General features: G+C 57.0%; 3 protein-coding genes across 5 annotated transcripts in view; 1 reads left to right on the forward strand and 2 right to left on the reverse strand.

Annotated features, from left to right (window-relative positions):
* Nucleotides 1-467: 467 nt before the first annotated feature.
* KRTCAP2 (keratinocyte associated protein 2) overlaps nt 468-19,921 on the reverse strand; it is a 139,985-nt gene continuing 120,531 nt past the window's right edge. Inside the window, exons 2-6 of the mRNA XM_012767855.3 lie at nt 2,948-3,029; nt 2,482-2,636; nt 2,313-2,376; nt 846-912; nt 468-620 (exon numbers count right to left, since the gene is read on the reverse strand). Of these exons, the coding sequence (XP_012623309.1) occupies nt 500-620; nt 846-912; nt 2,313-2,376; nt 2,482-2,636; nt 2,948-3,029 (489 nt within the window). The 3' untranslated portion in view covers nt 468-499. The remainder of the gene's footprint in view (nt 621-845; nt 913-2,312; nt 2,377-2,481; nt 2,637-2,947; nt 3,030-19,921) is intronic.
* TRIM46 (tripartite motif containing 46) lies at nt 3,586-12,917 on the forward strand. Of its 3 annotated transcripts, none has more exons than XM_012767847.3 (10): nt 3,586-3,765; nt 5,128-5,389; nt 5,631-5,974; nt 6,641-6,784; nt 6,905-7,000; nt 7,700-7,953; nt 8,226-8,347; nt 9,346-9,648; nt 10,470-10,767; nt 11,738-12,917. In XM_012767847.3, exons 1-10 carry the CDS (start codon nt 3,703-3,705, stop codon nt 12,129-12,131), a joined length of 2,280 nt encoding a protein of 759 aa, XP_012623301.1. In that variant the 5' UTR covers nt 3,586-3,702; the 3' UTR covers nt 12,132-12,917. The 3 variants fall into 3 exon arrangements, with proteins under 3 accessions (XP_012623301.1, XP_075856324.1, XP_012623300.1); XM_012767846.2 differs by lacking the exon at nt 3,586-3,765 and adding an exon at nt 3,846-4,372; XM_076000209.1 differs by lacking the exon at nt 10,470-10,767 and having other exon boundaries at nt 11,738-11,932.
* MUC1 (mucin 1, cell surface associated) lies at nt 13,699-18,771 on the reverse strand. Its single transcript, XM_076000194.1, has 7 exons — nt 18,213-18,771; nt 16,024-17,720; nt 15,870-15,925; nt 15,597-15,730; nt 15,330-15,451; nt 15,098-15,247; nt 13,699-14,091 (listed from the first exon to the last, which is right to left on the reverse strand). The coding sequence occupies exons 1-7, from the start codon at nt 18,268-18,270 to the stop codon at nt 14,017-14,019; spliced, it is 2,292 nt and encodes a 763-aa protein (XP_075856309.1). The 5' UTR covers nt 18,271-18,771; the 3' UTR covers nt 13,699-14,016.

Raw genomic sequence — 19,921 nt, forward strand, 5'->3', positions numbered from 1 at the left:
TTAAAAGCTTGGTAAAAATGAATTTTGGGGTCAGGTGCAGTGGCTCATGTCTATAATCCTAGCACTCTGGGTGGTCAAGGAGGGAGGATCCCTTGAGCTCAGAAGTTCAAAACCAGTCTGGGCAAGAGTGAGATCCCATCTCTACTAAAAAAAAAAGAAAAAAAAAAATCAGCCAGTTTGGTGGTGCACACCTGTAGTCCCAGCTACTCATGAGGCTGAGGCAGGAAGATCGCTTGAGCCCAGGGGTTTGAGGTTGCTGTGACCTAGGCTGACACCACGGCACTCACTCTAGCCTGGGCAACAGAGTGAGACTCTGTCTCAAAAAAAAAAAAAAAAAGTATCTTGAAGAAAGGAAAGGCTCACTATCCCAAGGTCTGAAAAGAGTAGGTGCCCAACAGTCTTAACATTCTGCACACCCAAGCAGGTACTGGCAGATGAGGCTAACAACACATCACAGCTCACAGAGCTAAAAAGAATCAACTTTATTGAACATTCAAGGTTAGTTTCTCTTCTTGCCCTTGCCCGTGACCTTGGCTGGTGTGAGGACTGGAGCTGTTGCCTGGTACAGGGTGGAAGAGATCTTGTTGATGTAGTATAGACCAACCATAGAGAAGATGAAGCTGCAGGGTGAAGACAGAAAGGTCATGGCATCATTGGGCGTGCTGCCAGCACGGTGCCCCCTAGGGGGAAAGAACCCAGGCTCAGGTTTAGGAAAATGGGGAAGGGCAAAAGAGAGAAAACAGAGGGGAGGTAAGTGTGGGGGAAAAGGTCTGACACCAACACAGTAGGATCCATTGCCGAAGAACAGGGATGCTGCACCACTTACCCAGCTGTCAGATACATACCAGGTGGTGACACAGACTCGGTGGATGAGGCCAGATGCAAAGAGAGCCAACAGGAGGCAGAGGAGAACTAAGGAGGCAAGAAGAGACAAGGAGCATAGTGGTCAGAATAGAAATACCAGGCATTTGTATGTGGAGTCTAGGAGAAACCTATGGCTCTCTGAATCTTGGGTAACCTTCTTAGAAAGGTAAGACAACAGCAGGAGGTGGCCTTAATGATGTCGTAGGACACCAAGGTGGGAGATGCATGCCTTTTACCAGCTCGGCCCCAAGTAGCACTTAACTTCCCTATGCTGACTTTCCTCCTGTAAAAAGGAAAAGGAAAAGTGATAGCAGAGCCTGAGGGCAAGGCTTGCTTCCATTTGGGGAAGAGGATTAAAACCTTTCCAACAGAAGGCAGCTAATGAAAATCAATTCATTAAGCTGGCTGACAAGTGGTGGAAGTTGAGGGTCTCTCTCCCTAGACACAGGTTGGAGGGCAAAACATCCGGATATACTTGTCAATGGAGGCAAGAAAGGATCTGAAGACATCTGGAATAGGATGGGAGAGATGGTGGGAGGGCAGAAAACAAGGGCAAACAGGGCCCCACCTGCCCAGCTGTGGAGGGCAGGGAAGGCAAAGAGGGCCCCAAACTTTGCTCCACAAAAATGGTTTCTTTCACACGCAAGTGAAGACAATACACATGGAAATAAAATCTGACAGAGAGAAGTCCTGGGGCTACTGCTTGGAAGGAGCTCTGGAAGCCTATAACAGGGCTAGGTGGAGAGACCTAGACCTAGACTGGGGCAAAGAAATAAGGGCAATAGGGATAGATCTTTGTTTTACCAGATGAAGGTTTCACATGAGATTGCATCTGCTGTGAATTCTTGAGCATGTGGCATTCCTTAGGTGATCTGGCCTTGATGCCTAATTTGCTTTATCAACTTAATTCTCCATAAATAACTAAATCATCAATTCTCACTTAAATAAGCAATTAACAAGGATTATTCGAAACAGAAAATAATATAAATTATTCTAATTTGGTCAGGATTCCTGCTGCCATAGAAATTTGGTGTATCTCATACTTAGGCTCTTCACAATCCTCTCAAATAAACAGAATTCACCATTATTGGGTCAATTTCACATCAGTGAACTTGGTCCTGCTGCTTCTTCTGTTGGGGAAAAAGAACACCTTCCCTTGGATGGATGTAAAACATCAGCCCAAATTTGCCTGTTCCCCTCAAACCTTCCCTGGGAGCCAGCCAGAAGCTAACCATGTTTCTTGCTTTCACAGGCCTTCTCTTCCAGCTCCAATTCCAGGAGCCAGATAAAGTGCTGGATCCAAAAGTGTCTTCTGTTTTCACATAGTTTTAGTAAACATATTTCTCCTTAACAACCTTTACCACCTAAGCACCTGGAGATTCAGTATCATTTTTAGGGGAGGTTAAAGAGAAGAAGGTTCAAATACTCAACCTCTAATTTTCACTTACTCTCAGGAAAAATCTTTGCTTGGAATCCTTTGCCAAAGACAAGATTCTCCAGATTATTGAAGGCCTGGGTTGAGTAAGTTAAGGAACAGGGCACGCAACGGAGAAACTGTGTGGGGAAGGAAGAGCATAAGCCTACGTGGCCCTCCTACTCCCGCTGCAGGAAGGATACAGTGAGAGAGAAGACGAAGAGGCCGGAGCCAAGCAGGCCCCCCTGGATGGTAAGCCACTCGGTGGAAGCCAGCTGGCGGCTGTACATCTGCATCCCAGCGAAGAGCAGCAGGGACAGGAGGGAGGAGAGCGCCAGCGACGTGCCCGTACCCACCACTGGAGGAAAAGAAAGAAGGGACAGAGTCAGGCTCAGAAGCGACTGCAGAGGCGGCCGTTCCCGGAGCTGGGTGGGCCGACCATTTCCAAGCACTCCCGGGACTGCAGCCACACTCCCGAACTCCCCACACCCCGCGGCGACCCCCAGGTATTCCCTAGCCCCGGACGCCCCGAACCCTCCCGTCCGGTGGGAATGCCCTCTTCCTGGGACCCAGGACACGTCAGCTCTGCCGGGGGAAGACCAGGAAAGTTTGCCTGCCCCAACTCCAGCCCCAGCTAGCCTGTCCCGGGGAGCCCACCGGTCCCGTTACCCATCATGCCCCGGCCCTGAGTCCAATCGGCGCCTCTGACCAAGAAAGGGGAGCCGAACCGGGTGCAGTTAGCTGTGCGCATGCGTCAGCGCCCAACACGGTTTTGCTTCACCCCCATGTCTTCTTTCTCTCGGCGCGTGGACGCAGCGCCCTCTTCCGGTAGGGAGGAAATAGTGCGTTGAAGAACATCCTCAGCCACCGCCCTGGTCCCCAGGCTTTCCCCGTATCCCGTACATCTGCTGCCACTCTGTACAAGCTGTACTTATTTCTTCAAGTCGTTGGGCCCATGGCCTCTAGCCAATAGCCCACCTCTGCCTTCTTTTCCATTTATGTCAACTCCAGGGCATGTTCCTCAAACCTCCTTGCCCCATGATCATTGGCTCAACATCTCCCGTGGACTCTTGCCCAACCCAAAATGTAGTGCTCCTACCCACAGCCCATCTTCCTCTGAAACTAACCTCTCGTTTTGAGAAAGATTAGGAGCCAGTGAAAAATAAGAATATAAGAAATGCTTCCATCCTCAAATACCCTTCCATGTTACCCAACCCCCCCACCGCCCGTCAAGAACCACGTGGGGAGAACTATTTCCCACCCCCTACCCCTACGGGCACTGTTCGAGGCTGGTCCCTGGAGCATGCGCAGTGACTCCTCACCCCCACCCCTCCCCACACCCCCACTGGGCTCCTGCATTGAGCCCGGGGTTCGCAGCCGCAGCCAGGATCGGGCACCCGGGGGCGGGCGGGCACGGTAGGGCCATGGCTGAGGGTGAGGATATGCAGACCTTCACTTCCATCATGGATGCACTAGTCCGCATCAGTGTGAGTTAAGGTGGGGTCGAGGGGAAGGGGAGGGTGTGCATAGGGGTCTGGGGCAAGCTGGCACCTTGAACAGGTGGGGATCCAGGAGGATGCTGGGATGTAGACAGGGGGCTAGTGATGGGAGGGTCCGGATGCAGGTATGAGAGGGGTAATCCCAGGTGCAGCCCGGAGGTGAGTATTTGAAGGCGTCGGTCTCCTGGGGTGTGAGGAGCTGCGAGCAGCCCAGACGCAGCGGGTGGGCTGGGGTAGCCGCCAGCTTTGCATCAGGGCTGGGGCTTTAGGGGAAAGGCGCTATGTTTCCTATGAGGAGGGGGATGTGTGAGCTTGGATATTTTCCAAGAAAACTGAGGACAGGTGGAGGGTGATGAAGGAGACTTCCCAGGGTGCAGGTCCCAATTTGGACCCCTCCCCGAGACCCCACCCCACCGCACCCCCACTCAAGGCTGCCTCCGAGCCTGCGGTTGTCATGGCAACCCATGCCCGGCTCTCCCAGGGGCGGTGCCAACCCTGCTCCCCCCCACCACTTCCTTCCCCCTCCCTCCCTGTCCCTCCCTCCTTTGTGTCAGCTGCGCCCCTGACCGGGATGGCTGCGAAGAGAGGGACCAAGGTGAGGTGTGGGGGTGGGGCATAGCCTAAGGACCCCCGCCACCAAAAGGGGGAGGGGTACTTCCGGTGGGGAGGGGGCGAGTAGGCGGGGCGCTTGGTTCCCCCCTAGCTTGGAGAGGGGGTTGCCGCTGGCCGGGTTGCGCTGGGGAAGAGGGTGGGAGGGCTGGATGGTGGGGGGCGAAGAGGCATGGTTTGGTATCGAGGGACTGGAGGAGACGGATGGGAAGTGAAGGATGGGGAATGGAGGCTGGGGCAGCCGCAGGCCTGAGACGCGGTAGGAAGACGGATGGGGCTAGCTGGAGGATGGAGAGCTAGCAGCGCCTGGCTATCGGGAGGCGTCAGACGCGAGGTGGGGGAGTGCTAGAGAAGGGGGCTGGGGTCCGCACAGAGCTGCAGAATGGGCGGTGTCCTTGAGAAAAATGCGAGAGGCAGAAGGCCCAGAGATGGCGGGATGGAGGCAGGTGAGGGGAGCTGCCAGGTGGGGCTGCTGCTGTCGGAGTGATGGGGGTGGGGCTTGAGGATGGGGGATGCACCAGCTCCAGGCATCCCTCTTCTGGGCCTTTAGCTCTGCAGGAGGGAAACAGAGAGTAAGGTCTGAGGCCTGGGAAGGTCTGTGAACCAGATCAGGGCAGGTGCTGACAAAAGCCCTAGGTAGCTTGTCTTGCCCCTTCCTTAGACCCCCTAAGGGCAGCCAAGGGGCTTGCTTACATTACTTAAGTGTCCAAGCTCTTACCTAGCCTCCTGGTCTCTCCACAGACGAGCATGAAGAACATGGAGAAGGAACTGCTGTGCCCAGTGTGTCAAGAGATGTACAAGCAGCCGTTGGTGCTGCCCTGTACCCACAACGTGTGCCAGGCTTGTGCCCGGGAGGTGTTGGGCCAGCAGGGCTACATAGGCCATGGTGGGGACCCTAGCTCCGAGCCCACCTCTCCTGCGTCCACCCCTTCCACCCGCAGCCCCCGACTCTCCCGCAGGACTCTCCCCAAGCCAGACCGTTTGGACCGACTCCTTAAATCAGGTGGGGCTGGGGCCTGTGGGATAGGGGTGGGAATGCTGGGCTGCTCAGCAGGAAGATGGAAGGGGTCTTTCACCAGTCAGGGGCATCTGTCTGCCTTTCTGGGGGTGGAGATACTGCTCATCCAGACTCTAGTGACAGCTGAGCTGTGGCACAATAAAAATCTAATTTTAATTGAACAGACTTCCTCTGCCCCTGGCCAGCTATACCTCTCACCTCATCTACCTCCCTGGTTCATCCACAGGCTTTGGGACATACCCCGGGCGGAAACGAGGTGCTTTGCACCCCCAGGTGATCATGTTCCCGTGCCCAGCCTGCCAGGGTGATGTAGAGCTGGGGGAACGGGGCCTGGCGGGGCTTTTCCGGAACCTGACCCTGGAGCGTGTGGTGGAGCGGTACCGCCAGAGTGTGAGTGTGGGAGGCGCCATCCTGTGCCAGTTGTGCAAGCCCCCACCACTAGAGGCCACCAAGGGCTGTACAGAGTGCCGAGCCACCTTCTGCAATGAGTGCTTCAAGCTCTTCCACCCCTGGGGCACCCAGAAGGCCCAGCATGAGCCCACCCTGCCCACCCTCTCTTTCCGCCCCAAGGTGAGCTGGCCCTTACAGAGGGAGGGACATGGTGGTACTGGGCGAGTGGGGGTGCCTGGCATTATGGGCTTCCAAAAGGAGGTAGGCAGGAGATTGCCACTGCCAAGCATCTTTCTCTGTAACAAAGTTACCACAAATCATTCATCTTTGGGCCTTCATCTCATCTACTGCAGGGGGATGGTAGTATCTGCCCTGCAGTATATATACATTGGCAGGGTCGTTGAGGGAATCACATGAAATAATGTTTGTTCACTAAAAAGTATTATTTGTACACTAAAAATATCTGTATGCATTCATTCATTGAACAAATATTTATCAAGTACCTATGTGCATGGTGCCATTCCAGGTGTTAGGGATACAGCAGTGAACAACACGAACAAGGTGAATTATTAACCACAAGCCTAAGATTAATTATCACCATTATTATTATTATTACCACACATCCCGGTGAGGTAGATGAAGGGAAGAGCAACCTGGTCAAATGGGCATTGCCAGAGACTGCAGGAAAGGCTCTCCTTGGTGCCAGTGTGTACCACCAGGTGGCACTATGGAGCACCACTGAGTGATCTCTCCACTCACATCTGGCCAGTGGAGAGGGACGGCACCATGCTGCTCTCCTGGTAGATAGCACCCTTACACATGCCTCATTGCTCTTTGTGTCCCTAGGGCCTTATGTGCCCAGACCACAAGGAAGAGGTGACCCACTACTGCAAGACATGCCAACGGCTGGTATGCCAACTCTGCCGGGTGCGGCGCACCCACAGCGGGCACAAGATCACACCAGTGCTCAGCGCCTACCAGGCCCTCAAGGTGAGGACCCCTCCTCATCCAACTCCCGTGCTAACTCACACTCTCACCCTCTTGCACCTCCTCCTAACTGCTGGCTTCTGCAGAGCCAGGCGTGATGCCCACCTCTTTCTTCCCCCTCAGGACAAGCTGACAAAGAGCCTGACATACATCCTGGGAAACCAGGACACGGTACAGACCCAGATCTGTGAGCTGGAGGAGACTGTGAGGCACACTGAGGTGAGGGAGGGCATGGAGGTAGGCCCTGGGCCCTGCCTGGGGTTGGAGGCAGTAAGGGGGTGTGGGTGGGCATGGCCCAGTCACTTCAGTGCAACCTCAGGAAGCCCACAAGGCGAGGTGTGTCCAGGTTCTGGTTAAACCAGGTTGGCAAGAACCCCAGTCCCCCAGGCCAGGCTGTACTTGGGGCTGCAGGAGGGGCGGGTAGCTATAGCTTAGGACAGAGAACTCAGAAGCCCACAGATGTCACTCAGATGCTCTCAGGCTCAGTTGCCTACTAAGGATGGTACACATTCCTGGAGCTAGCATGAGGTGATGGCTCTGATAGCTTCTGCCAGATTGCTTGAGTTGGCTGACATGGGGATGGACAAATAAGGATGGCATAGATGCCAGGAGACATTAGTGCAGTCCAAGTGGATATTAATGCAGCCATGGCTTCTTTTGTTTGGGTGAGTCCTTAAGGGATTGAGATTATGATGTGGGCATCCAGGAGGGTTAGAAAAATGGTCAGTAGTAGAGCCCAACTTGGGGCATAGGTGCCTTTGCAGCCATGAGCCTGGCCCTATTGGAATAGGTGAGCAGGATTTCCCCAGAACCCTTGTGATCCTAGCCATGCTATGCTGTCCCAGGAGGCTGGCACAGTGCTGACTCCAAAAGGAAGACAGTAAGTCACACGTTCTTTGGGTGTTGCTCCCTGGGCAGGTGAGTGGTCAGCAGGCCAAGGAGGAGGTGTCACAGCTGGTGCGGGGGCTGGGGGCTGTGCTGGAGGAGAAGCGGGCATCACTGCTTCAGGCCATTGAAGAATGCCAGCAGGAGCGGCTGGCCCGTCTCAGCGCCCAGATCCAGGAGCACCGGAGCCTGCTGGATGGCTCAGGTCTGGTGGGCTATGCCCAGGAAGTACTTAAGGAAACAGACCAGCCTTGCTTTGTGCAAGCAGCCAAGCAGCTGCACAACAGGTACTCAGGGGCATGGCACAGGGGCACGGGCTCCTGGGGGGCAGGGACACCATGGGTGTAGCCAACATCTAAGACGATGTCTAGAGCACTGCTAGGTGGAGAGATGAGCCCCTGAGGATTTTCATGAGGCCAGACTGATGTCAGCTTGTCCCAAGGGGCAAGGAAGAGACCCAAAGCAGTTGCTAAGGCTCTATGGGCAGGCAAAGCAGACTCAAGGAGAAGGGTGGCTGCCCAGATGGCAGTGCCTGACCCTTTTCTCGCCCCCATCCCAGAATTGCCCGAGCTACTGAGGCCCTCCAGACGTTCCGGCCAGCTGCCAGTTCTTCCTTCCGCCATTGCCAGCTGGACGTGGGGCGTGAGATGAAGCTGCTGACAGAGCTTAACTTCCTGCGAGGTAAGGAGATGGCCAGGCCCCATGCCCAACCAGACCCTTCTTCCCTTCCACCCCAGCAGCGGGCCCGGGGGGCAGTGCCCACCAGGGACCTCCCCGGCCTCCTACCTGGCCTGGCCAGCCACTCCTCCCACCCAGCCCACCCTGCCACACCGTCCTACCGCGCTCAGCGCTGCTTCTCCCTCTCTTTGTTTGTAGGCTGTGGCCACCGCGGACTCTGCTCCGGAGCACCCCAGGCAAGTCAGCGGCCCTGCCCCGGGGGTCCTGCCCCCCGCCGGGCCCCCCTCCCCACCCCGCTGCTCCCACACAGCTTGGCCACCCACTCATTGTTTCCTTCTCTTTCCTGCCTTCATCTGACCTCATGGTCTTCCTCTTGACCAATGCCCTGTCTCTCCTCTGCCTTCTTTAGGCCCTTGCCTAACTCTGGCCCTCTGACCTTTTGCCCTTGTGACCCTTGACTTCTGGACTTGCATTCTCTTTCCCTTGACCTCCTCCCCTATGCTCAAGCTTTGCTTTCCCTCAGTTGTCTGCCCGTTTTCTCCCTTGCTGATCTTCCTCCCGATCCTGTTCGCCCTCCTGCTCTGTGCCCTCTTGCCTGGGTTCCAGTGGCCTTTGCCTGCCTCTCCCCGGGGCTCCTCTTAACTCATAGAATGTCTAAGCTGGAAGAGCCCCCAAAACTTATCTGGTCTTATACCCTCATTTCACAGAGGAGGAAACTGAGGCCCAGAAAGGGGAAGTGACTTATGCAGGCCCAAATGAGGTAGTGGCAGACCAGGACTAGAACACAGGCCTCCTGACTCTCTTCCCAGAACTCTCCTGCCTCTTTCTCCCCTGGGCCCTGCCCCTCCTGTGCCCAGTGCCCAGATAAGTCTTTTCCCCAGCTCCCTCTCACCCACACTCACCCCCCCGGCTCCCGCTGCTTCCCTTTTCCTGCCTGCCCTTGCCCTCCATGCCAGGCCAGTGGCCAGGCCCTGACTGACCCCTGCTGTGTCTTCCAACAGTGCCTGAGGCTCCCGTCATTGACACCCAGCGTACCTTTGCCTACGATCAGATCTTCCTGTGCTGGCGGCTGCCCCCCCACTCACCACCTGCCTGGCACTATACCGTTGAGTTTCGGCGCACGGATGTGCCTGCCCAGCCAGGTCCTACTCGCTGGCAGCGGCGGGAGGAGGTGAGGGGCACCAGTGCCCTGCTGGAGAACCCCGACACAGGCTCCGTGTACGTGCTGCGTGTCCGTGGCTGCAACAAGGCCGGCTACGGCGAGTACAGCGAGGATGTGCACCTGCACACGCCTCCCGCCCCCGGTGAGTAAGCAGGCAGGGGGCATGGTGTGGCAGGCACAGGTGGTCGTGCAAAGGGCGAGGGGTATGTTCGAGCCCAGGCACTGCCAGCTGGTTCCCGTGTGGGCGCTGGAGAAGCCATTTAACATAGTGGGTCACCTGCACTATGTCTGGAGCTAGACTGCTCATTCAAATCCCAGCTCTGCCTCCTGCCAACTGTGTGGATGGCTTTGGGCAAGTTTTTCTCCCTCTCTGAACTTCAGAGTCCTCTTCTGTAGGGATAATATTACTTACTTCATAGGGTTGTTGTGAAAATTAAACTGTTGTGAGATGACACGTGTAAAGTCTTAGCACAGTTTCTGGCTCATAGTTAGGGCTCAATAAATATTAGTAAAGTGACTCTTTAGAAAATAGTTTGGTCACTGGGGTGTGGACATGATAGGGAAGCCTTGCCACCTAAGTAGGGGGCATATTATGTAGGGCTTGGGTAACCAGATGGAACAGAACAGTAGTGGGGACTGTCCACGGGGCCGGCCACAGGAAAGGGGTTAGAGGAAGCATTATGAGTCAACCGAGTCTGGAATCCTGGTTTCTTTGTCCCCTGGTCATCACTGGAACTCTTCCTGGGGCTCCATGCCCATTTGGGAGGCCCTTTCCTTTTTTCCTATTCCCCCCCATTCCAGTTCCCCAGGAGCCCCCTGCCTGTTCCTGGTGACTGAACCCCTTGGCAACTTGTTCCCTATTCTGAAATCTCCCAGTGTCTTATACTAACACCTCACAGCCCCCAGTGCCAGTATTTGTCCCTGAAGTCCTTCCTTCTGTCTCAACCTCCCCCCTCCTTCCAGTCCTGCACTTCTTCCTCGATGGCCGCTGGGGTGCCAGCCGAGAGCGGCTGGCCATCAGCAAGGACCAGCGAGCAGTACGAAGTGTTCCAGGGCTACCCCTGCTGCTGGCTGCTGACCGGCTGCTGACCGGCTGCCACCTGAGCGTGGACGTGGTCCTGGGTGATGTGGCTGTGACCCAGGGTCGCAGCTACTGGGCCTGCGCTGTGGACCCAGCCTCCTACTTGGTCAAGGTTGGCGTCGGGCTGGAGAGCAAGCTTCAGGAAAGCTTCCAGGGTGCCCCCGATGTGATCAGCCCCAGGTCAGGCCCCTCTGGAAGGGATGGGGTGTGGGGGCTCTGGGTGGGGGCTGGGGACAGGGCAGGGGTGGCACTCACAGACTTGCTGGAGCAGAGCTGGCTGGGGAAGGGATTAGGAGCAAGTAGTAGGAACATGGAAGCCAGGCTGGGAGGCCTGTGGCCAGCAGAGACGTGGGCTTGGTAAAAGGGTTTTTGGAATGTGTGGTCAGGGAAAGGGATGATAGAAGGAGCCATCTCCACCTCCTTCCATCCATCTGTCACTCAGGACCAACACACCATCCCTCCAAGCCTCCGTGTTCTTTCTCACTAACACCCCATCCACATCCTTTCTCCACAAAGCCTTTCTCTCCAAGACCTCCTTCACTCACCTCAGTGCTCAACATCCTAAAATTCTTCCCTTCCACATCCCATCTCCACAACTCTCCTCTCTGCAACGTCCTGTTTAACACCCTCCCACACAGGCTTTTCTCCCTAACCCCTCTCCCAGCACTCTGTCCCCCAACATGCCCCAATGCCAGTCCCCTCCTAAACCCCATCACTCCCAACCCTGCATCCTCTAATATCCTTCATCTCCGACACCAATTGACCCTTGTCTCTCCCGACACCCACCTTCCCAACATCCTTTCTCTGTTCCTCCCTTCTCCCTGGTATCTTAGTCACTAACACCTGATTCTGCCAACATCCCCTAACCCTCAAAACCTTCCCCCAGCATAATTTAGGTGCTGCATTCCTTCAGTGTGCCTCATCAATGCCTCGTCTTTCCCTGTCTGCCCAATGCCTCTCCTGCCAGTGTGCTTTCCTTTCAGTACCCGTTTCCCACCAAACCAACCCCCAACTCTGTCCTCTAACCCATGTCTCTTTAACATGTTTCCTCGATACCCCAAATCGATCCCATCAACCTCTTGCTCCACATTCCATCCTTCAGCATCTTCCTGACTTCCTTACTCCTCCTACCCAACGCCCACTCCTGCAGGTATGATCCGGACAGTGGGCACGACAGTGGTGCGGAGGATGCCACAGTGGAGGCGTCACCACCCTTCGCTTTCCTAACCATCGGCATGGGCAAGATCCTGCTGGGGTCTGGGGCGAGCGCAGGTGCAGGGCTGACGGGGAGGGACGGTCCAGCAGCCAGCTGCACGGTGCCCCTGCCGCCCCGCCTGGGCATCTGCCTGGACTATGAGCGAGGCCGGGTGTCCTTCCTGGATGCTGTGTCCTTCCGTGGGCTCTTAGAATGCCCACTAGACTGCTCAGGGCCTGTGTGCCCTGCCTTTTGCTTCATTGGGGGTGGCGCAGTACAACTACAGGAGCCAGTGGGCACTAAGCCTGAGAGGAAGGTCACCATTGGGGGCTTCGCCAAGCTGGACTGACTCTTCCAGGCCCTCTTCCAGAGCTGGGGTCCTCCTGAGCCCTGGCCCCCGAAGCCTCCTGGCTCCAGGTTGTTACCCCCAAACTCTTCCTACCATGTGGTCCTGCCCCTCACCCTATGTCTGTGTCTTTCCAGGGCTTTCTCTTGACCAAGGGGCTTTCCTCTGCTCACCACTCCAGCTGTCCCCCATTCTCTCCACTGCCTGCTAGCCCAGGCCCCCACCCCACTAGTCTCTGTACTGTGCCCTGCCTTTGGCCTCTTACCCAAGTCATGGAGAGAGCCCCTTCTCCATCTCTGTGCTGTACCCCCCAGGCTGATTGGGAGGGAGGGCACTGGAACACTGGGCATGATCCCAGCTCTGCCCTAGGCCCTGCTGAGCTCCCTGCCCCATTGATGCTGAACTACAGCCTCGGGGCAGGCAGGCTCCTTGGCTGGACACTGTCCAGGCACTCCCTGGTGAGGGAAAGGGGACCCCATCATTCTGCTTTATTTATTTGGGTCCCCACACCCCCCAGCCGCATGCCCCTTATGTCCCTCTTCTCCCTCTTGCATGCTTTACCTGTCCCGCACCCATGCCAACGTGCCAAGTCTCCCCTGGGGACCCAGCTGAGACTGAGTACCCCCACTGGGTTGGGCCAGGCCAGGCCTCCGGTGCCCCTGCTGCCTCCCTGCGATGGGCACTGCTAGGCCTGTGCCGAGCAACGGCTGTTATTTTCATGGTTTATAAACAATAAACTGTGATGCCAGGCACATCTCTGCCTTGCTTGAGCGTGACCATTCCTCTTAGTTTCTGTGCTGGGTGTGGCGGGCGGGAGGGCTCCAGTGTGCTCAGTTGTCGCTCAGAGCCAGGGTGCCTGGTGGGTCTGGTCGCCAAGCCAGGCTCTGCCGAGCCGACCAGGGCCAGCAGGGGGCGCAGCTCTCCAGCTGCAGGCGTCAGGCCCCAGACGGGGCGTCCGGGCGGCCGCGCCCTGGCCCTGGGGGAATGCAGTTGAGGGGGGTGGGCACTGTGCCGGGCCCAAAGGGGTCAGGGAACCAGAACCATTTCCCCATTCCCAGGGTGGCGGGAAGCCCACCCTAGAGGCGGCGGACGGGTGGGGCGGCCAGGGCCGGGAGGGGCGGGCCTGGCGCCAGAGCCCAGATGCGACCCAGCCCCCGCTTATCGTGGCCCTGTTGACTCTGCGGCTGTTATCGCTGCCCAAGGATTTACTTCACACTCGGGCAGCTAAGAATAGAGCCGCCTGGGGGCACCGTGCCAGGGCGAGAAGAGGGCGCGGGCCTTGAGTGAAACCCAGCGAGGAGAGGGGAGAGCCACTGGGCAGGCGGGGCCCAGTCACGCTAGCCCTCCAAGTCTGCCTAGGTTTTGTTTCCTCCTTCCTCTTGTGCCCCAGGAATGAGCCCCAGAGGTGACTGAGTTCTTCCGCCGGCCACCCCTGCACTCTTATGTCACTTCTTACCCACATCTCCTGCTTCTTAAATTAACCCCACTCCTTCTTGCCTCCTTTCCTTTCCCCCTCCCCAAATCCCCCTTATAGGCCCCCTGACCGCCTATCCCATCCATGGGTCACAGATCAAGGATCAGAAGTTGGCCCAGCGGGAGGCCACGTTTTATTCAGACGTGTCAAGGTTCCCACCCCCATCTCTGGGCTTTGTGGGCCCATCGTCCAGGAGCCACCACGGCGCCACTCCCCAGGCATATGCCCCAGGGGCAAGGATGGGCTTCCCCGGGCCCAGAGGGGTTAGGGGACTTGGTGGGGCCTCTGAGGGTGGCTGTGAGCAGCCCATCCAGCTCACCAGCTCGGAACAGAGTGGCAGGGCTCTGGAGGTGGAGAACCGGAGGGGGGTGGACTGGCACTAGCTGGCTGCTCAGCTCAGCTGGTGACATGCCCCTACAAGTTGGCAGAAGTGGCTGCCACTGCTGGGTTCGTGTAAGAGAGGCTGCTGCCACCGTTGCCCGAAGAAACCTGAGTGGAGGGAAAACAGATCCAGGGTGAGGGACAGAAGCTACCTCCTAGGGTCCCTGGATGGTGCCCCAAGCAGGGGTAATAGGTCCAGGGGCCTGGCCAGCTCTCAAAGGGTTAGTTCAGAGAGAGCACCTGCTGGCCTCACCAGCAGCCAGGTGACTGTAAACAGGGCTGCTCCCCCTCCCTCTGCTCCCCTTCACCCCCTCCCTTGGCTCTAGTCACCCACCTTGCCCTCCCCTGCTGGTCTTTCCCCCTCCATTCTCTACTCCTCCAGCCTAAGGAGATGTGTTAAAACTTAAGAGGGAGATTTCCATGAGGAGGAAAATGGGGGCAAGAAAAAGAAACTCCTCTCTCCTCCCCCACCGGGAGAGGCTTTCCAGCCCCAGGTGGCAGCAGTAATTATTTACTAGGTCTTGTAGAGAAAGGCCAAGAGAGGAAAAAGGGAGGGGGGCAGAGTCCCTGCTTCCTTGAGTCTCCCAAGAACCCCACTGGCACCCAGGCTCACCTGGCCTGGTGACTTCTTCCTCTACATGGGAGACACCCCCCTCCAAGCCTTTCTCAGTCTACTTTCCATTGTTAGGAGATGAGTGGGGACATAGGTGCTTATTCCTTGTGACTCCTGCAGGAAGGGCTCCCCTGGGCACAATGCCGCACCCATTTTGCCGCTGGGCATCCTGGCAAGCACCGCAGTGGCACAGTTCAGCCAGAGCCAGCCAGCAGTGAAGGTGGACACGCAAAGCTCTTTTGGGAATTCTGGTAGTGGGGGCACTCCCTCTTGAGGGAGATTCTGGTAGTGGGGACACTCCCTTCTGTAATTTCCTCCCCAGTCTTGTCCCCCAGAACTCCTCTGACCTCCACCCCCATCCTTGCCAGGCCCTTCACTGCTTACCTCGTGCCACCTGTCCCCTTTCTCCTCTCCCAAGCTCTTTAGATTTTCCAAGTACTCCTCAGAACCCCTGCCCATCCCTAACCTCTGACTTCCCCAGCCTGTGGAGCCCGTCCTCACCTCCTCATAGGGGCTACGGCTGGTACTGCCAGGGGGCACATAGCGCCCATGAGTATGGTAGGTGGGGTACTCGCTCATAGGATGGTAGGCATCCCGGGATGGAAAGATGTCCAGCTGCCCATAGTTCTTTCGACGGCACTGACACACAGCCTGGGAAGATAGGAGGTTATGGTCGGCCAGGGGTTCCTTCCACCAGGGGGACTCAGGTCAGGGCCAGAGACTGAGCACTCACCAGGGCAATGAGATAGATGATGGCCAATGCGACCAGGACACAGACCAGCACCAGCAGGGCGATGCCCCAGCCTGGTACCCCAGACCCAGACTGGGCAGAGGAAGGATTCGGCACACTTTGCACTACAAGGAAAAACAGCGGTCAGGGCAGTCTCCCAAAGGAAGCACCCTCCCCCTGCTAGCATCAAGCGGAAGTGCAGGAACCCAGAAGCTGTGGGAGAGGTGCCCTGGCGTGGCGCGAGGGCTGCAGCTGGAGAAGTAGCCTCACCACTGACTCTTGAGATAGTCAGGTTATATTCAGCTGCTTCCTTTTCATGCTGAACAAGCTGCATTTTCACATCTTGGGCACTGATGGAATCCCCTCGGAAGGCCAGAGTTGATTCTACCACCACAGATCCCGGCCTGGTTACAGGGAAATAGGCAACTCAGCCATGGGTCCCAGATTCTCAGCACTTTCCCCCAACCATGAGTGCACCAGTCCTTCCCCACAGTCATGACAACATCCACCCCGCACACACAGAGTCTACACCCAGAACTGTACCTGAACGTGATATAAGAGATGCCCAGAAAATCCTGTTGTTTGTAAATCTGCAAGAACTGAGGTGGGAGGGAAAGGACTCAGGCTTGATGCAAAAGGTTTGAGCAGTTTTAGAGACTGCTTTAGGGGAGCACAGTGAAGGAAGGCAGATACCCACCAATTCTGTAATGTTTCTCTGAAGCTCTCGGAAGTAGTTGTTATTGCGATCTTCCAGGGAAGAATTAAACTCAAGGTTCAAAATGTGAAAAGACAAGAAGAAGAAAGAGACCCTAGTAGACAACTGGGAGGAAGTGGTATGATTGGAGGAGGTGGGAGAAGGTATTGTGCTATGGTGAGTGCTAATGGCAATAGTTCTGGTGCTGTGGCTGGCAAGGGTGGTGGGAGTATGAGAGTGGTGGCTGGGAATTGAAGATGGAGTACTCTTGCTGACTGGGGTTGTGGTAGCCTTGGCAGAGGTGCCATTGTGCACCAGAGTGGAAGCTGAGCCTGATGTAGAGCTCTTGGTTGAGGCCAAGGTGACATCGTTGGCTGCAGTGGTGGTGGAGCCTGAGGCTGGAGTGGTGGCTGGGGTTGTGGTGACTTTGGAGACTGGAGTGGTAGTGGAGCCTGAGGCTGGTGTGGTTGCTGGGGCCATGGTGACATTGGAGACTGGAGTGGTGGTGGAGCCTGAGGCTGAGGCCGTGGTGACTTTGGACTGTGCTGGGACTGTGGTGACATCGGAGACTGGAGTGGTGGTGGAGCCTGAGGCTGGTGTGGCTGGGGCCGTGGTGACACCGGAGACTGGAGTGGTGGTGGAGCCTGAGGCCGGTGTGGTTGCTGGGGCCGTGGTGACACCGGAGACTGGAGTGGTGGTGGAGCCTGAGGCCGGTGTGGTTGCTGGGGCCGTGGTGACACCGGAGACTGGAGTGGTGGTGAAGCCTGAGGCCTGTGTGGTGGCTAGAGCAGAGATGACACCAGGAGCTGGAGTGGTGGTGGAGCCTGAGGCCGGTGTGGTGGCTGGGGCCGTGGTGACATCGGAGACTGGAGTGGTGGTGAAGCCTGAGGCCTGTGTGGTGGCTAGAGCAGAGATGACACCAGGAGCTGGAGTGGTGGTGGAGCCTGAGACTGGAGTGGTGGTGGAGCCTGAGGTTGGTGTGGTTGCTGGGGCCATGGTGACATCAGAGACTGGAGTGGTGGTGGAGCCTGAGGCTGGAGTGGTGGCTGGGGCCGAGGTGACATCGGAGACTAGAGTGGTGGTGGAGCCTGAGGCTGGTGTGGTGGTGGAGCCTGAGGCTGGTGTGGTTGCTGGGGCCGTGGTAACATCAGAGACTGGAGTGGTGGTGGAGCCTGAGGCTGGTGTGGTCGCTGGGACTGTGGTGACATCGGAGACTGGAGTGGTGGTGTAGCCTGGTGTGGTTGCTAGGACCATGGTGACACCGGAGACTGGAGTGGTGGTGGAGCCTGAGGCTGGGGCCATGGTGACATCGGAGACTGGAGTGGTGGTGGAGCCTGAGGCTGGGGCCATGGTGACATCGGAGACTGGAGTGGTGGTGGAGCCTGAGGCTGGTGTGGTCGCTGGGACTGTGGTGACATCGGAGACTGGAGTGGTGGTGGAGCCTGGTGTGGTTGCTAGGACCATGGTGACACCGGAGACTGGAGTGGTGGTGGAGCCTGAGGCTGGTGTGGTAGTTAGGGCCGTGGTCACATCGGAGACTGGAATGGTTGAACCTGAATCAGAACTGTGGTTGGAGTGTAAACTGCTGGTTGTGCTCACAGCAGTTCTCTCAGTAATGCTGGATGGTGGATGGCTTTGGGTAGACAAAGTCTCTGTTTCTCTGCTTGGGCTGGAGGCTGTGTTGCCAAAATCTGCAGAAACTGTTGAGGGTTGAACAATTGTTGTAGCTGTTAAGAAGTTGAGGTGACGGGGTGGGTAGGAGGGCAAATTCAAGCAAGGAGAAAATATAACCTCTGGCAACCGGAGAGGTCCTCTCAGGTGGATGGAGAAGTGGGCAGCATCAGGCAGCCTCAGGTCAGCCCTCTTCCTCCCTCCCTGTGGGCAGCCTCCCTCTCTCTGCTCACACGCCTTTGCTCCTGGCTTGCCCAGGTCTCCATTCCCAAGACTTACCTCTCCTGACTCCCTTATCCCCAGACTTCTTTTCAGGACATTTCCCGCCCCTGGCACCCACTTTCCTGGGGGCTGCCTCTTCTCAGCCTGTCCTTAGCCTTTCGTTCACTCTGGCACAGACGGGGCCACCCCTGTCTGCAATTTCTGCCCTTCATGGTGCCATCTGCCAGGAAGCAAAACCCACAGAAAGGCAAAGAAGACCACATAAGCAGGGCAGCCCACTCCCCACCTGTGCCCCTCACCTGTAAACACTGGGAGCAGCAGCAGCAGGAAGAAAAAGGACTGGATGCCTGGTGTCATGGTGGTGGTGAACTCGGTGAGGAGGGGACAGAGCAGACTCAGGCAGGCGCTGCGTGTGAGGTGGAGCGGGTACAGGCGCCTGCTGCTTTATACCGGTCCCCCGCCCGCTCTAGGCACAGCCGGAGCAGGTGACAGGTGACAAAACCCCGCCCCGTCCCCCCTTCCCTACCTCTTCCTCCTCCTCCCAACCATTCCTGGGTAGGGTACATGGGCACTAATCACTCAACCCTCTTGACAACCTGTTTGTTCTCCAACTGGCCTCCCCTCTCACCAACCATTCCCTGGCTCCAGAAGGTGGGGGGAGAAGAGGGGGGTCGGAGTCTGGGAAGTGAGGCCTCCTGGCTCTAGTTTTAGCTCTAAGGCCACAGCTAAGGTGAGAAAAGGGAACAGACAAAGCTGGCTAGGTATAGGTCCTGGACAGCAAGAGCAGGAAGCCCACCCCTAGGTCCCCTACTCCACTTCCCCACCATTCTGTGTCCACTGAAGCCTCAGTCTGTGGGGCTGAGAAAAAAACGAGGGCTTGGTAATGAGTGGACTAGGTGCTAGTTTTGGACTCCCTCCCCCCACCACTTCCCGGAATAGCCCCACCCTTCTAACCGCTCCCTGTCCCGTTCCACACGCAGTTCTACCCTGAAACCCACAGTCCCCCGCCCCGCCGGGCTGCACTTTCCAGCAGCCTGGGTTCCTTCCTTGGCTTTCTCCTGAGAAGAGAGTGGGAGGAAATTTTTCCATTTAAAGGACGAAACCTGGGCTCCAAGGAACCCTAGGGTCCTTCCTTTTCACCCTCCACTTTGTAGCGGCGGCCAGCCCGCACTGCTGGCCAGGAGCTCCTGCCATCTAGTGGTTACCGGGAGCCTTGTGAGGCTGGCGCGCGCTGGCCGAGGGGCTGCCCCGACCCGGTGGAGAGCAGGTTGGACGGCGCTGCCTAATGGGGGCAGAGCCTAGGGAGGCTGGGCCTGAGAGAGGAGTCAGTGTCTTGGACAGAGGGAGGAATGCACAGTATAATGAGGGGACTGGGAGCTTTAGGAGGGGGACTCCGGGGCGCGTGGGGACGGTGTCTGGAGGAATTGGTACGTAATGTGTAGGGTCCTGAGGTATGTGGAAGGGGCACCGAGGTATGTGGGAGAGGACATCAGAACGAGGGAGGGGGAATGCGACAAGTTATGTGGGTGCGGTTACATATTTAGGAGGCAGAGAGTAGATGGGGCTACAGAATGGACTTTGGGGGCACAAAACTATCTTTTTGGGAGCAGAGTGGCATTTGGAACAGGTAGGCACGTGGTGGTGGGGGGGCAAAACCATGTATGAGGGTGAATAATTTGAAAGAACCGAGAAGTATCTGAAGGACAGAAATATCCTGGTGCAGGGAGGTATTTGGGGCCACAGCGGCACGTGGCGCTCAGCGTTTCAGGCAGTCCCGGGGTGCGGTCTAGGACGACGGAAGCAGTTATGACTCTATTAGGAAAACAGTTCTTAGCCCCAATCAATGCAGACTGGGAAATAACACATTGAAAACACTTCGGCGCGGCGCGGGATTAGACAGAAGCGCGCTCAGGAGCCGCGGGACCACAGCCCCCGCCCGCGGCCCGCTCGGCTTCCAAGGCGCGGCTTTGTGCCGCGGCCGGACCGGGGCGGGGTGGGGGCGTCTTAC

This window comes from Microcebus murinus, chromosome 2, assembly GCF_040939455.1.
Source record: "Microcebus murinus isolate Inina chromosome 2, M.murinus_Inina_mat1.0, whole genome shotgun sequence".
Lineage (NCBI taxonomy): Eukaryota > Metazoa > Chordata > Mammalia > Primates > Cheirogaleidae > Microcebus > Microcebus murinus.